Source organism: Electrona antarctica (assembly GCF_951216825.1).
Source record: "Electrona antarctica genome assembly, chromosome: 19".
NCBI lineage: Eukaryota > Metazoa > Chordata > Actinopteri > Myctophiformes > Myctophidae > Electrona > Electrona antarctica.
This window is the reverse complement of record NC_136800.1, coordinates 16,091,548-16,108,562: the sequence shown is the minus strand read 5'-3', so window position 1 is coordinate 16,108,562 and position 17,015 is coordinate 16,091,548. Positions and strand designations below refer to the sequence as shown.

At 41.3% G+C, this 17,015-nt stretch overlaps 1 protein-coding gene and 1 long non-coding RNA gene across 3 annotated transcripts in view; one reads left to right on the top strand and one right to left on the bottom strand.

Moving 5' to 3' along the window:
- The window catches only part of LOC306942970, a 31,443-nt gene extending 25,006 nt beyond the window's left edge, over positions 1–6,437 (top strand). Inside the window, exon 3 of one of the 2 annotated variants that reach the window (XR_013792357.1) lies at positions 5,824–6,437. This is a non-coding gene — a long non-coding RNA (uncharacterized lncRNA). Of the gene's footprint in view, positions 1–5,820 lie in introns of both variants that reach the window. The other variant, XR_013792358.1, reaches the window with a different exon arrangement.
- A 1,425-nt stretch (positions 6,438–7,862) lies between these two features.
- LOC306943296 (3-keto-steroid reductase/17-beta-hydroxysteroid dehydrogenase 7-like) lies at positions 7,863–16,273 on the bottom strand. The gene is made up of 9 exons (XM_079529533.1): positions 16,105–16,273; positions 14,974–15,177; positions 14,019–14,111; positions 13,547–13,661; positions 11,284–11,478; positions 10,620–10,724; positions 10,393–10,449; positions 9,944–10,042; positions 7,863–9,433 (listed from the first exon to the last, which is right to left on the bottom strand). Exons 1-9 carry the CDS (start codon positions 16,137–16,139, stop codon positions 9,323–9,325), a joined length of 1,014 nt encoding a protein of 337 aa, XP_079385659.1. The 5' UTR covers positions 16,140–16,273; the 3' UTR covers positions 7,863–9,322.
- Positions 16,274–17,015: the final 742 nt, after the last annotated feature.

Below are 17,015 nucleotides of genomic sequence, written 5' to 3'. Positions count from 1 at the left end.
TACCACTATAGGCCTACTAGAGAAAAAAGATACATAGAGAAAAAAAGACAAAAGTGAAATGAAATATTTATATTACTACAGGTAGTTCTTCTGACCAAGCAATTTGTGACCCCGCTAATAAATATTTGAGACAGGACCCAAGATTAAATGGTACAAAATTAGCAATTATTTTATTTATAAAACAAGTTACAAAATTACTTTATTTGCATAGCAAAATTGTTAAAAGTGTTTGAGATGACACTGGGAATGGAGAGAATGGATATTAAAACAAAACAAACTAACAAATCAAAAGAGAAAGGAACAGCGGTCCTTTATAGGGGCCGCTTGTTCAACATGGACCTATAAGCAATGACAACCAAAGTTCAGTATGTACAGATGTTATCAGAACAGCATGGACCTATATGCCAACCCTGTCTAACACATTTCAACACTACACAGTTCACAACATAATGTAAGCACAATATACACACACACACACACAATGTAATGTCTATAAACCCAATAGCCTATAATCTACAAACTGTCAATAATATGCAAATCAATAAAAGGATCCCCTTACCAAATATAGCTCTCAAGATAAACACATGAACCCTCTCTCAATGGTGTCATGTCACACAGGAAAACAACCAGGCCACTGTCTCCACCTGTAGCTGTTATGCAATCACATAATCCATGTTAGACCCAAAAGTTACAGAATCACATACAATACCAGAAATATATTAACCCATCTCTTTGTTCAGCTGTGCAGAAACGATAATATAGTACTCACACTTCTCCAGTTTCAATGCCTACACGTTTGGTCAGACCTGGCAATATAAAACAGTCCCATTTTAGAACATACAAAAATATAATAAAAGTGCATATACAAGAGACAAGAAAACAGGCTTACCCCTTGACAGATCGGCTCAAACATCCCCCTCTCAACAACACTCTTGGCAGTGTTGTGAGGCCCCATGGATTTCAGATCTGCTACCTGCCTGTTCAGAAAGGCTTTAAATACCCCTGTCACTTATGACGTCACTCATTTCCCTTGCCTCCCTCTAGGGGCTACAAATTGGTTGAAATAGCTGGGCTATCCAGTGTTGAAATGAGCATGACAGCACACCTAGCCGTTAATAGAAGATTTGAGAACGGATTAATCACATTAGAAATATCATCAGTTGTGCTGATTTGTGATTAGACAGAGTTTTGTCAGAGTAGCAGCATTGGCTTAGGAATGGAATAAAAAGACAGGTATACACTCCTGTATATTATATCAGTTATTATGGTGGTACTTGAGAGCCAAATATTTTCTGAAGTGGTACTTCAGTATAAAAAGGTTGGGAACCAATGCACTAGATAACATGACTTTTAAAACCATGTCATGTCATGATCCCCATAAATGTTTCCCAGTTTCAAGTGACTGCGTCTAGTGAGCGGGACCCTGATATTATTATTCTTTAGTTTTAATTAAATTGTCTACATTTCATAATTGCACATAATATAGATCACTCTGTGAAAACAGCCAATGTAATAATACATTAAAGTGAAAGTAAATGCAGCTAAATCATATAAACAAGTTGAAAGTTTTGATATACAATTCATTCCAAATTGACTAGATTTATATTTTATGTCAAGTTACTGCTCAGGAGACGCACTAGAAGACTAGATAAATATAATTCATTATTAAGATATATTATGAGTGTAATGAGTGCATACTGCATTATGTACTGCATGTGTGCATGCAGTTTGTCCACTAAGCTGATCCTACAGACTTGCATATCAGAAGCTTAAGTAGGATTTGTCCGTTTTATAAAAAGCAACAAATGGAAGCGTGTGGGCAGGGCTGGCAGGGGCACACTGAGGAACAGCTGGTGGTAACAGATCTGACAAGTGTGTCCACTAGAATCAACACACAGCACGGCATAAAGGCATACAGTTGCCAACACTGCAATTTAGACATCACTTCACATTATTTGTGAAGGCTGTGTTTTGCATTTCTTGGTGTCTTTTGCCAATCTGAAGAAGAAAAAAAAAACGTGTGTGGGAGGCTCCATTGTCAACTGTATTCCGGTGGACCTTCCCTTCTAGCTTGCTTCTCTTTAGTTGTGCTATTGTGGGAGTCGAACATCTGTTGGTCACACCATAGCCATACATGGCCATACATTTTCTCGCCCTCCTAGTGGCGAAAAATAAAACTTCTGGAAACTCAGATTAGGCCATACATGACTAATGTGAAAAGTAATTTATCAAGCTTAGGCCTCCCCTGATACTGCCCCGACTGACTCGAGTAACAAAATATGTGACATACTAAAGCTGGAGCATCTTGTTTAAGAGATCTGTTTCAAATGAAGTCGGACTCGGTATTGTGTTCCACTAATGTAATTTTGTACAACTCCCTCCTGGATCATTTGAAACCTATATCATTCATACACACTGCTTTAACATACAGACCATCATAGCCTTCTTTGTTCTCATTTATTGAGGCCACTACAGCCATTCATCTCAGCCCATTGTACATGGTACATATGGTATGAGGTGAGATGACAGTCACAGAGGGATATGTAGGTGGAGGGAAGCTAATCAGTGTAGGTCTCAGCTACCACATCATCAACAAACACTGCTAATTAACGCTGGTAAAATGACACAAGGCAACCTGCTGTGAGTGAAATATGATACAGCTATCTCTCCATGCACACACGCACGCACGCATGCATGCACGCACGCACACAGTCTTGCAGGGCAGACACTCAAACCACAAGGCCCTGGAGCTGGTCCCAAGTACAAGGGGGGCATTGGCAGAGGAAATGACAAAATGACATTTGAGTACAATTTTAAAGAGCTAAGAGAATATATAAAACTAGAAAAAGTGCCCTTCTGGGCACATGTCTCCACCAGGAGGATAGGAGTGTGTGTGTGATGCTTGGCCTGTTGTAGCGCCACCATGAGGCTGATTTGAAAACTGTCAAGTGGCATTTCTTCCAAAGCCTAGTGGGAATATGCATGCACAGTTTCACCACAATCGGACGCTGCGGTGAGTAGTTGTGGCGATTTGTACAAAACGGGTACAAAGCGGGCTACTCCTGAAAAGTTTAGAAGCCAATCGTAGCCAATGAGGGTGGATTATGAGAAATCAAACAAACCAGTCTTGATCACATGACTATGGAGAGCATGTGTACCGATTTGCGTGAAATTTGGATAAAATCTGAAGGAGTAATATTAGAAAATGTGTTTTACATATGTCGGCCTCCTGGTGGCGCTATAAAGAGCAGATGTGAAAAATTCCAGGCAAAGGTTTTTCCTTGGCCTCTAGGGAGTTGGCATACAAAGTTATCCACAGATCGTGCAGTTGGAGGTAAAAACACTTTTCGGCCAGTTATAGCGCCACCATGAGGCTGAGTTGAAAATGTTCATGTGGCATTTCTTCCTCGGCCTAGTGGGAATGTGCGTGCACAATTTCATCACACGATGTGTTCATGATTTGCAGCATTTTGTTTGAAACTGAGCACTCCTGCGAACTTTGGAAGCCAATCTTAGCTTTTGGGGCAGAGGTTCATCGTTGGCATCCAGGGAGTGTGTGTGCAAAATGTGGCATCGACCGGGTTAACGGTGCCGGAGATTAGCTGTTCACAGACGGACGGACGGACGGACGGACGGACACACGGAGTGCAAAACATACTCTCTCCCCATGCCTTCGGCCTGGTGGAGACAATAAGAATAATATGTTGAAATGAAGCAGAAAATCAAGAGAATATACTCACAGTGTGCAGATTACAGAATGGGGCTTGAAGCACAGTGTATTGCTGCAGATTGATTGTAGAGAGAAGAGTGTTATGTGTGCTCCTCTGAGCTATGTGGGAAAACAAGACACAAAACATTATTGGCACAAGAAAACCATTAAGAACATAACTTTCCTCTTGGCTCTTCTAAGCGAGATTTGAACCTGGTTTCCTATGCAAGTGCTGAAATGTTTGCCATTGAGCTAAGAGTCTGCCTGCTTGCTCAGAGGATAAATCGAATGTTGACCATCAGGTCAAAAATTCGTAAGCCACCTTTGCACATGCTTTCTGGTTTTGTCCAATGTAAATACATTTTGGCAATCAATATTTAAAACCACTGCCACTATTGCAGTCTTTGGAGTTGTTTCACAAGATCTCTGTCATAGTCGGCAAGAAAATAATATGATATAGCCTTTGCGTCCCTTTTGGCTATGCGACTGATAGTGAGGGAAAAATTCCCACCAACCTTTAGATCATGGGTTGATGTTTTACATCACTTGTCTTTGGAGAAAATTCGCTATTCCACAAGAGGGTATGATGGTGCTTTGAAATTCTACACCATCTGGCAACCTTTTAACATTTAGTGTACAAATGGAACTAAATGGCATTAATTGGAACCCCCTCAATGAACCATGAGGCATGAGGGTCCCTGGACCACACATTGGCCCCTTTTCCACCGGGGTTGAACCACTTTGGTTATTTTTTCCCTGCCTAATTTTGAACCAGTTCAGAGTGTTTATACTGAAAATGAAGCTGTTCAGAACCCTAAAAGTTGGTTTGGAAGTGGAACAAAAAAAAGGCTGCCTGTTCCGTAAAGGCACCAAAAAGGTTCCAAGAATATAGAACGGAATCAAATCTAGAAACAAAGTTATTTTGATGGAAAAGGGGCCTTTGAGACCCACTGGTGTAGCAGAGTTTTTCCAGTGAGCCCGAATGCACAATATCAGCACTCTGACTGACCAGAATGGAACGCCTTCATTAGTAGTATGCCACCAAAATGTGGAACGCCCTGCAACAGCCATTAAGACATGTAAATCCCTTGACTCCTTCAAAACCGCTCTCAAAGGGCACCTACACCTGCAATTCGAAACTGGCCCCCATAAAATCTGAATCACCCCTGTTCCCTTTCCCCCTTACTCAGTATGTTTTCTTTCCCTTTTTACCTCCTTACATGATTTCCTGTTTTTGAGGGGCGCTAGCCCCTCCTATACACAGGGTTAATGTTTGTCTTTAGTTCAATGTTTGTTTTGTAAACGCCATTGACAATGAAGGGAAAATGTACGTCATAATGTAACTCATTACGTCATATTGTCTCTTTATTGTTAATGGCGTTTAATGTTTGTGTTGGCACCGTTTGTTTTACATCACCATTACATCACCTAATCTCTCTGTGAGTTAGATTTTAATATATTCGCGCCCCTCACTTCACACAGGTGTGATCTTTTTATATAGAAGTTTCAAGTGTATTTGTACGTCTCTAAATGTTCTGATGAATTGAAAATGGTGGACCCTGTAATAAAAAAGTGTAATGCTTGCAGTGTGTCATCCACAGTAACAGTCTTAGTTTGTATTGAGAAATGTACCCATTCTGCAAACTGTTCATAAATACTTCAATCAATCAATCAATCAAACCTGTTGGTAACACCTATGATGAGTAAGGAGGCCCAATTTCTATACAATATATTATATGGTTGCTGCTATGCTGCTGAGCATACCAACCAATAAAACGTTACAGTCTACTGTGCTATATAGGATAATGACGGTTGGGTTCGGCAAATTTGAAAATAAAATGGTCCATCGTCCAACTGTGACAGTAACATTACATGACACCCCAGGTGACCTCACGGAGCAATACCAACAGAAACCGCTAGATGGCAATATTGACAAATTCTGTAACGTTATGACTTGACGTTGGAATGTAAACAAAACGACGTGTCAGTGATAATAAGGCATTGAACCACTACGATGAAATGTTCTATGAGCAGGGCCTGGCTGGAAACAAGTTATTGAGCTTAGCCCAGATACCCTGGGTAAATATAGTAATCATTTCATTTCATTTCAGCAGATTATTTACCTGGCTATTTCTGCTGACGTCAGAGCGCCGCGCTCAACACACATTTTGACGCGTTGCCAACGGCAACGCTTTTTTGTGTATGCCGAGCGCGGATAGCCATTGGTCGACGGCCGGGCCAACAGCTTTAAAACAGCTTGAAGCATGGTTCCAGCTGCTAGAAAGAGAAGAGATCATCATCAGTAGACCTACACTGAGGACAGAGCATACAGAACAGAACAGAACAGAACAGGAACAGGAACAGGAACAGGAACAGAACAGAACCAGAAATCTGTTTACATGTGTCCTCTTTTGAATAAGTAAACTGTCTTTCAATGTCTCAACTCTCAACACCAACAATGATGCATCCAGCAGCAGAAGAAGGGGACAAGGTCTTGGAAAACGACACAAGACATCTAATCAGCAGTTTCCTAACGGACTTTGCAGGTGTGATACATATACCAAGCAGACATCAAAGCAAAGCTCATTCAACAATGAAACGAGTTGTGGAGGACCTCTGTGAAAAACATCATTACCTCTACAATGGCATGATCAATAACAGACTCGGGTTGGATGAACGAGATGACATGGGTTTCGTGGGTCAAGTAGCGAAGGTCCTCTTCAGCGATGGCACCACAAACTGGAGTCGCATTGCCAGCCTTGTGGCCTTCGGAGCAGTTGTGTGTCGACACCTGATCGAGGAGGACAGGGACCCTTCTGTTGTTGGAATGGTGGGCCAGGAAATCTCCACATACCTCCTCAACGACCAACGGGAATGGCTGGTGCAGAACAATGCATGGGATGGTTTTGTGGAGTACTTTCGGGTATCGGACCCAGAGTCCACGACCAGGAGCGAGCTGCTGATGGCAGTAGCTGGTTTTGCTGGGATCGGGCTGACCTTGGGCCTGTTGATCAGGTGTATTGGACGCAATACACTGTTCACTAATTAATATTAATTAAATAATTTCCATGAATAAATACGTTTTAGAGCGGTGCTCTGCTGACGTCAGAGCGCCACACGCTTTGCTCAACACACATTTTGAAAGCGTTGCCAACGGTATCGGACATTATATCGGACCCAGAGTCAACGACGATGGAGGAACGCGCTGCTGGCTGGGTTTGCTGATCCCATCCTGTTGATCAGGTGAATGTGTTGGACTCGAGAGTCTCGATTTATTTTTTTATTTTGGTGATTAGTCTCGAGTCGAGACTGATCACAAAATAAAAAAATAAATTTCCATTAATAAATAAATACAAATGGCAAATTGTGCAATATGGTGGAAATAGCACTTAGGTTTGTGCAGTTTGCATCATCCAACTTAACCTTTATGTATAGGCTACAAAAACACATTTTATTTTTCTAATAATGCACAATTTTGTCTATGCACTGTAATTGTTCTAAAGTTGTAGGCATGCATGTTCTAGGTCTGAATTCCTGCACTGTACATATTTTAGTTTCCTAATAAATCTATGAAAAATGCAAAATGTGTATGTAATTCTTCTAAAGTTGTAGGCCATCTTCTAGGCCTGAATTGCTGTATTTCTATGTGGATAAATGCACCATTTATAATTTTACCATTTAATTCCACACAGGCTTGTTTGTGCCCATTTAAGCCCAAACCAACCACACCAATGTCCAATGCAACTCACCTTGTTGCAACTGGTGTGGTTTACCTTAGTTAGAACGGTTTGTTGCAAGGCGTTGCAACTGGTGTGGTTTGGGCTTAAGACCTGAGGAAGATTCTAATGTTTTGAACTAAATCCTGGTTTTATGAAAAAGATATGTTTCTATGAAAACTAAAAGGTTTCTATGAAAAGGTTTTGAGCACCACTTATCAGTGGTGCATGCTCAAAACCTTTTCATGTCAAGGATCCCTAAAATTATATGCATTTGTCCGCTGACCCCCCATCTCATTTTTTTTGACACCCAGAAGCATGTCTACAGAAGACACAGGCCATTGTTAGTTACACTGATTAATTGCATTTTATTGATAACATTTATACCAGCATATAGATGATAATAAGGCCACTATATGCAAATAATAAATGCTCACGATACTACACAAATTGTGCATGCTCTCTTGTTAATTGTCACTGTCACTTGTATGTCCAAAATGGTTACTTTCATAATAATAACTAAAGTCGCAATTTAGAAAAATTGCAAAGTGTGGTTGCCACAGTCGCTTACATATACACCTCCCTAATTTCAAAATTTATATAATGCTTGAATAGTTTGGTCTTCTGCCCCTGCAAGGGACAGAAGACCAAACTAACCATACGTAACCAACCAGCTACTACAAACGTTATGCAAAGCTCGGCCAATCACAGCGGAAGTTAGGTAGGTTACTCCGGAAAAAGGAAAATAATAAAGTGTGACAATAACTATAGTCTGTTTGCCCTAACCTCCACACTAATAATATCTGGGATTTATATAGTGCGTTTCTAAGTACTCAGACACTTTACATGTGTGGGGGCCAGGGGAGAGAACAGTTATTAGATGGAGAATGAGTGAAAGATGATTAAAAGCAATAAAACACAAAGTAAAAAGTTGAAATCAAGTCAACTCGGAAAGGCTAGTCTAAACAGGTGGGTTTTCAGGGTGTAGGGAGGGAGGGGGAGTCTGTTTTTCCAGTGGAAATCACTTTAGCACTAGTCTTGTGAGCACTTTTAATTGGTTCAATATTTCTAAAACCTGAGGCTTTCAACACTTAACCCCATTCACTTCCACTCATAAATAGCAAAAATAGCAACTCCCAAGCTGTGACAAGATGTGTCACTAAAAAAAGAACATGTCTGCACATTTATTGTGCTGTGACACATTGCAGGACACTTAAATAAAGAAGCATAAATCAAGCTTAGACTAATTAATACTCCACTGCACGATGATTTCACTTGCTGAAAAGTACTGATCTTCAAACAAGACTACAGAGTATAAATTAAGCTTTATCAAGTCTTGTACCACCCCTTCCCTGATGTTCCAACAGTTTGTGGTTTCCAGTTTCCTGAGGGTTGTGCTTTAGAATTATTTTATTCTTGTGTAATGCATTCCAAAACGTCAGAGAAAGCTGGTAGGCATAATTATTAGATACGGAACGGCAGTGGCTCAGGGGTAGAGTGGCCAGTACAACGGCCGCATGGGAACTGCGTGGTCTCCCCCAGAGTTTGTGTTGAAGTGTCCTTGAGCAAGACGCTGAACCCCTAATTGCTCCCGATGTGCAGGTTGGTGCCTTGTATGGTTTAATCTGCCATCGGTGTATGAATGTACGTGTGAATGGGTGAATGTAATGCAAAATCTACGTAAATGGCCTTGGATAAAGGCGCTACATAATGCACCATTTATGACATGATAAAAATTTACCATTCTGTGTATTAAATATGCATGTCCTCGCTACAGTAAAAAAAGAAAAGTGTTGATGGTGCTTAAAAAGAAAAGGTCAAGGCCACTACCACTCTCATTGAGGTTATGTCACTCTGTCTTGTTGCAGTTCTGTCACTCTGTCTCGTTGAGGTTCTGTCAATGGGATTCCATGTCTGAGTTTTCTTGGCTCAGCTTCCTTCTGACTGCTTTCTCAAGGTCGAGAAGTTTCACGTAAAGTCCTTCAGCCATTCCATCGTCGATGTCCATCTAAAAAAGAAACACAAAGCCATAGGTAATCTACATAAACTCTGACTAGGCCTATATGAAACTAGTCTATGCGGTGAAGCAGGTACATTCTTCTGAGGTCTAAGTGTTTGTAAAATACATCACACCACATTAACTCTGGCATCCCTATTTGGCGAAGTTTTCCATAAATGTAAATAGAAGATGTTGTGAGCTTGAAGCTATTTTCAAATATGTTAACACTACAGATCCAGGCCTTTCGAGTCACTACACTTGGAACTGTAGTTGGGTTTGTAATACAGACAAGTTCAATGAAAAGTGGACAGATTGTTTTAAGTGGTTAAACAATCACACCAAATACAATTATAACTGAATTACATGCTGGTGCACAGCCCGTTCAAAATACTGTGTATGTATGCAATGCATGCATGATGCATGCATACGAAAAGGTTCTGTCCATTTTGCCTGACCAGCAGGTTTTGTTATAACAGTGGACATAGTTATGGTGGAAGTTTGTGGAACTATTTGCTGTACCTGTCGAGGCTGTGTGTAGTTAGTACCAAGGCCTGATGTTAAACTGTGATACTTGGCCCTTGGATCCAGGGACTCTGGCTTCCGAAGAAACAGCTCGTGCTGTGAAAGGCAACAGCAGTAATCCGTATTAAATATTGTCACTGTCGGGTGAAAACCTTATATATCCAAAACTGTTACTTTTCAGGAAATGGAAAAAATAACCTGTGTTCCAAGCTTCTATTAATATATTTCATTGGTTCAATATTAGATACTTTTCTGACACTGTAGTATACTATGACAAAGTAGAGTATTAATGTACGAAAAATATATATGAAATATTGAGATACGAGGTTGCTGCCCTACAGCAACAATATAAAACATGTTGGGTGAGGTGACACATTGACATATTTATAGTTCCGTCATTACTATGTGGATCCAAAAAGCTTTTAGAGTGGATAATAAAAGCATACCAAGGCCTCTGCTCCATTGTATGGCGTCAGCGTGAATGTGTTTGTGAAGATCCTAATCTGTCCAGTGCAACAGGAAACCATAACATAACACACAAGAATATGAAATAGTTCATATCACTCCAGTGCAACAGGAAACGATAACACAAGAACATGACTGATTGAAAATGCACATTTGATGTACTTTTTAAAAACACACTGAGGGGGTGGGGGATTAAGGGACAACTTACAAAATACATGATGGGCATAATGAGTGTCCAGAAGAATGGGGGTAGAATGCCGTAGGTCAGATTGGTCATAACCAGGCCTGGGCACATCACGGAGGAGAACATTCCCTGTCAATTACAAACCACACAAAACATGTCATGCTGATGCAATAAAAAAAACACATTAAACCTGGTGTCCCTATTATAAAACAGTATAAAATACTTTTACTGTTCACATTGAGTGCAGAGAGAAAGAAGAGAGAGGGGAGACTTGCGAGACATAACAGGAGTCTGATTCAAACTCGGGTCCTTGCAACTCACAAGGAGTAACTGGTTAAGTTTAATAATATAATAAAATGTATTTATTGGGCACACAAAAAACATAGAAATAATAAAATTGAACCAACAATACAAACATGATGACTTTCTCATCTGCTGTGTATAATCAAATTCCTTCCCAGTCAGGACTTGTTAAGCTATTATTGTAGTGTTTTAGCCACTTTCAAGTGGCTTTGCTATTTTGGACATAAAAAGAAAACTCATGTCACATGTCAAACACAGCGAAAATAGCAGATCTAGAGCTATTCTTCTCACAATGTTTTGTATACTGGCCTCCAATAGACCACTTGAGCAGAAATCCACCACATCAGCACCCATTCATCCTATAGAATAAGTGTGATGTGCTCACCTCACTGTTCTTGCGCCTGTTGAGCGCCAGGCTGAGCAGGTCCGAGGCATACTTGGAGGAGCTGTAGGGTTCTGTCCCTCGACTGTGCTGCATGTCGTCCATGCTGAAGGCAGAACGCCTGGCATTGCTCGAGGATGTCCACACCACCCTGGAGGTGTGACCTTCCTGGCACAGGAGCGCTTCCAACTCCCTGATCTAACACAATGACACAGCAGTGGGTGGGTGAGTAGGAGGCTCAGCATTGTGTTCACCAGGGATGACTATTGGACAGAGTTAATTGTAGATATGGGCTGTGGTAATGGCATGGTAAACTGAAATGAAATATTTAGTCACAACTGTCTTTATCAACAGGATTTTTAAAGAATTACATCACGGTGGCTGTATTGTTACAGTATGAATACATTTTGTTACAAAAACAAGCAACACATTTGTATTCATTCATATACGTATACTGTATATATTAATTGTGACCGAAGGTCGCAGACAGTGGTGTCATGCTCGTAAAACGCAGTACCACACCGTGGTGGCAGTAATTTTTTGACGTGCACACACCAGGGACGGAACGGGACGGTGCAGTGCGTGCGCGCTAGAACGCATCCCCCTAGATTCAAGAGAAGATGCACCAACCTCGCGTCACCAGATTTTCCAAGACGCACCAAGTACCCAGTGGTCTAGGTTTACTGGCTTATTCGCTTCTTTATTACTCCAAAACAGAAGTCCAAACAGACTGGCAACCATATGGACTGTTGGAGAGAATGTGGAGATACAGTGGTTGATCATGCACATGTTTTTTGGTCTTGTCCTGTAATTCAACCATTTTGGAAGGAAGTGACAACACTTATCTCAAACATTATGGGTTTTGGAATAGATGATACATTCACATCTTTGTACCTAGGACAACTCCCAGATGGGCTAAATCAGGATGACTCCTACTTACTTAAGATTTTACTTGTAGCAAGCAAAAAAGCTATTACAAGAAATTGGTTACAAAAGAATTGTCCTACTGCTGACCTATTTATGAACATTGTGAAACAACTACATCTCCTAGAACAGATGACCTATTCTTTAAGACTGCAAAAAGAGCTGGGTGAAAGAAGATGGGAGAAATGGATAGAGTATTTAGCTGGGGGGGCGGATATGGAGTGAATATGGGCTGTGTCTTTCCGGTTGTCAATGAATCCAAAAGTCTGTAATATGTATTGTTGTTGCTTGTTGCTGTACATCCCATGACCTCTTTTGTTTGTTTGTTTGTTTTTTTATTATTATTCTGTTTCTTCTGTTGATGTTTTTGTTTTATTGTATGCCTTGTTTGTCTTTTGTGTCTCTTGCATATTCAAAAATTCAAAAAATAAAGAGTTTAAAAAAAAAAAGAATCCACCACTCCTGAATGAAGTGTCTAGTGCTGGGAGTCTGGTGCAACACACAGGTCCTGGCTGTACTCCTGGTGAGAGCAGGAGTGGACCTGGTGAGACATAGGAGGGGCCCGGACAGGAGTCAACCCACAGAGCCTAGTCCCTCCACATGCCAGAATTGTGCCTCTCAGTCCCGGCAGAGTAGTTCCGGAGTGGTTCCAGTGGATTGTGTGGCCCTGGTCTTTCCCTAGTGGGTCTGATCGAGGGTAGCTACTGGGACGTAAGTCGGGACTTGATCACCCCGGCTGCGTCACCTGAGTGAGGGGTATGATGTTCGCGAGACCCGAAACCCCGATGACCGTGGGATACATCACTGAGGATACGTCCCGGGTGCATCCAAGCGATGTATTTTCGTTCTATGAAAACTTGCAAAACTCTTCAGTCGGTCATTTCGTCGGTCACGCCTCCATATATGGTTGCCAGACCATTACGCATTGTGACGTCACGCTTCGTCACGCCTCAATCCCTGTTGCCCATATATGGAGATCCCTGATCATCAATATTAAGCCCATATATGGGAATGTCGTGAGTCACGCCTTGTGACATCCCGCCTCGTGACACGCTCCATACTGTATATGGCTGTCTCCATATCTCCATATCTCGATCTGACATCATCAAACCCTCTAGACTGTGTGTCTCACACACACACAGTCTCACAGTCTCACACACACACACACACACACACACACACACACACACACACACACACACACACACACACACACACACACACACACACACACACACACACACACACACACACACACACACACACACACACCTTGAACTCTATTCATTTGGAGACACAAGTTTCTGAATTCAGTCATGCATGTATGGGGGCTGTGGCTTACCAGGAGGAAGTGACCAAAGAGATTAGTAGCAAACACTTCCTGTAGACCGTCTGGGTTGAGGCGATCCTGCTGGGTTAGCAGACCCTCTGCTGTTGCAAACATGTTGATGACGTTGCTGCAGAGAAATGATGACCCCATTTTATCACAGCCACAGACACCAGCCCAAGTGCTCAGCTGCATATAGTAATAGGTCAATTGTCTTAACCACTTAAACCCCAACAACTAAGTATATTATTTCCCCCCTCTACAACAAATCTCTTTGCCGTAACACGTGTTGTTGAGAGCTTGTAAATCTGCTATTTTCACAGAATATTCTCCCCATTCTTTAATGACATATCTAAAGTAGGGAGGTCAGGATGAAAGTGGTTAAAGGAGGTGATAGATAAGGGTTTGAGGAGCAGCCTGTGGATGTGCGTTGTATTTGGGGAGGCAGGGTTTGGGTAGATGGGGGCGGTGGGAGACAGCGATTTACCTGGAAAATAGGCCCTTGAATAAGGCTTTCATGTCCACCTGCGGATTGGGCATAATTCCTGCATTCAGATACAGATAGTCAAGTCTGCTGTACCTGTAAAAAAAAAACACAACTACAGGTTACAAATGTAACCGTGGTTCTTTAATAATACGAGCGAGGTGACTTGCTATGGGAGAGTGCCCTCTGGCGTGATCACAGAAGCATTATATGATAACTTTGATAAGCTCCCAGACAATCTCATTGGCTGGGTGTAAACCACATGGTCCATGCATGGCCCACCCTCCCACCTATATGCAGGACCCAGTGGTTTACTCCAGCATTCAATTTGGACTTCTGTTGAAGATGCAGAGCATTATCCCTTATCAAAGCTGTCGAGTTTCAATAGGACGAGAGTATTCCTGGATCGCGAAACGTTTAACTGACTAAACTTGACGGATAAGAACTTTCTATTATAACGTAAATTACTTTTAGGCTGTGATCACACCAAAGGCCGCTCTCCCATTGCGAGTCACTGAAGTGAAGTATTAATTAAAAACACCCAATTTTAAAATGAACTTGATTCTGTATATCTATCTTAGACAATCTTAGACTATCTTAGACAATGTACTTCATGGTAGATATGCCTATAATGATGTACTGGTTCTCAGTGTGAGATAAGGGGACCCCCTGGGCATCCAGGGTGTCCTCAGCTAAATGATATGTAACTCCAAGAGTGTACAAACAGAACCAAATGGACCTGTATGAGTCAGTTTGTACCATAGACTGTAAACACTCTCTGAGTATAACTAACACTAAGGATTGTTTACCGTGTAGATTTGCGTCCCAGAAATAAAAACAAAAATTAAACATATCAAACTGGGGATCCTTGAAATAAAAAAGGTTGACATTCCTGTATTGAAATTAGTGACAGCAAAGCATGAGGCCACTGTCCGGGCCGGGCACCCTACACTCTGACCTGGCCTTCACCTCCTGAGCGGCGCTGAGCACTGATTGGACGGAGCCCACATCCAGGTGCAGCAGGTCGATATGGGCGTCGGGGTGAGAGGTCAGGAGGGCGGAGCGCGCGGCTTCGGCCCGATTGGGGTTTCTGCAAGCAAGACACAGCCTGAGCTGGCTGTCCTCAGCAAGTAGTCGCTGGCACAGGGCCAGACCGATGCCACTGTGGGTGACATACAGAGAGAAATTATATGATTGAATGATGAAGCCGACAGACAACAGGCTGGTATGTGGTGCCGTATGTATGTCTATGTAGTTACAAAGTAGTATATACAAAGTATATAGGGCCAGGCTGTATTTGGGTGAGCATTCAGTGAAAATAGCCGATCTACAAGCTTATAGAATATAGATTGGCTATTTTTGGCAAAAAGACGGAAAAAGGAGCAAAGAAAGTATAAAACCAGGGGGACCATGGCCAACTAAAGCCTAATCCTATGGTGTAATCATCCTTTTACAAAATTGCATTAACACCATCATGCAGGGAATGTAGTCAATACACTAAAAAACAAATTATAGGAAGGCAAGTCATTTTCTTTGGCTAAAAAGTGTTAAATAGTACTATCATATCATTGCTATAAAGTGTTTGTTCAGGTCTTTATTAAACAGAAAAAGCAATTTCAGATTTCACAATACCAATTTTATCCAGTCACAATGGAGAACTCATCAGGATACAGAAAGAAATGGAGTGGAAGTGATGACACAAAGAGATTAGCATAAGATTGGAACTGGAACACTAAAAATGAAGATGATAAATGGGCTGAAAATTTGTCACATGCCTGACAATGCATTTTCTGTTTATCAAAGAGCTCCCCAGAGCTGGAGAGACAAGGGAGACTCGCTGTTACTGATAACGCTCCGATTACCACCAGAAAGCTGTGGCATCTGACTGTGGAGCTGCTTTAAACAAGACAAAACAAATCACTCTGATCCTGTGTTTTGAACTGATCCTTTGACATATCAATTAGTATAGTATAGAATAGATCGATTCAGTGAAACCATGCAGCGAGCTGCGAGTTATTGTTCAGTGATCAATACTGTCAAAACTGTTCTGTCAACACGAACTGAAATAAAAACATACAGTATTACATACCTGTTTGCACCAGTCACAACGACCACTTTCTCCATAGTTCCGTTGTCTGATACGTTAAACGAAACAATTAACCAATATTAGCAACAGCTGGATTACTGTTATTGCCTTTAATGTCTGTACTCACTGCACTACTGTAACAACTATACGGCATGGTACGATGCAGAACATACAGTAGATAGACAGAGCACTAGCCAACCGAAAACGTGGTGTGATTGGATGTCACTGCACCGCTGGCCAATCAGCACATGTCTATGATCAGCGCCCCCTACGACGGAGCAAGAGTAGAGCAAAGTGTTTCTTTTTCATGAATGAAAGAAGCGAAATCCATTTCCTCCACTGAAAAATAAAAGCTCTAAACTGTTTTGTTTGTGTCATTGTTTTTATTTTTTCCCCAACACTCCTGAGTTCACTTGTCAACTATCTCATTCAGATGTTTTTTGTTGCAATTGCGAATTAATACTTAATACTACTAATGTCTGCTATTTGCACTAACTTAAATTTTTTTCATAATTAACTATTTAATTAAATAAATAAATGTAGCTTTTAAATAAAATCTAGCTTTTTGTAGGCTATATCCTGTGACTGTCATACTTTATCATGATTTTATCCATACATTTTAGTTATTTCATTCAAATAAGGAACTGCAAGGGACAAATACTAATAGGCCTATTTCAAAACAAAATATAGCTGCAAGCAGCGATAAGGCGGGACCAAGAAAGAAGACAATACGCAATAAGAACAATATGCACAAATAAGAATCACAGGCTGAGTTGTCAGTACCCGGATTTGAACACACAACTTTGTGGTCTAAAGGTGAGAGCTCAACCAACTGAGCTATCTGGACACAGTCAGTTGTTCAACAGTGTTCGATGTTCATGTTTTCACGTACAAACTTCTCTTCAACCGGGATT

Coding starts and splice junctions, on each gene's coding strand:
- LOC306943296 (XM_079529533.1), bottom strand. CDS start 16,139: ATGGAGAAAGTGGTCGTTGTGACTGGTGCAAACAG. Junction 15,178..16,104: donor GTTGTGACTGGTGCAAACAG/GTATGTAATACT, acceptor TGTCACCCACAG/TGGCATCGGTCTGGCCCTGT. Junction 9,434..9,943: donor ACTACACACAGCCTCGACAG/GTACAGCAAATA, acceptor TTTCTTTTTTAG/ATGGACATCGACGATGGAAT.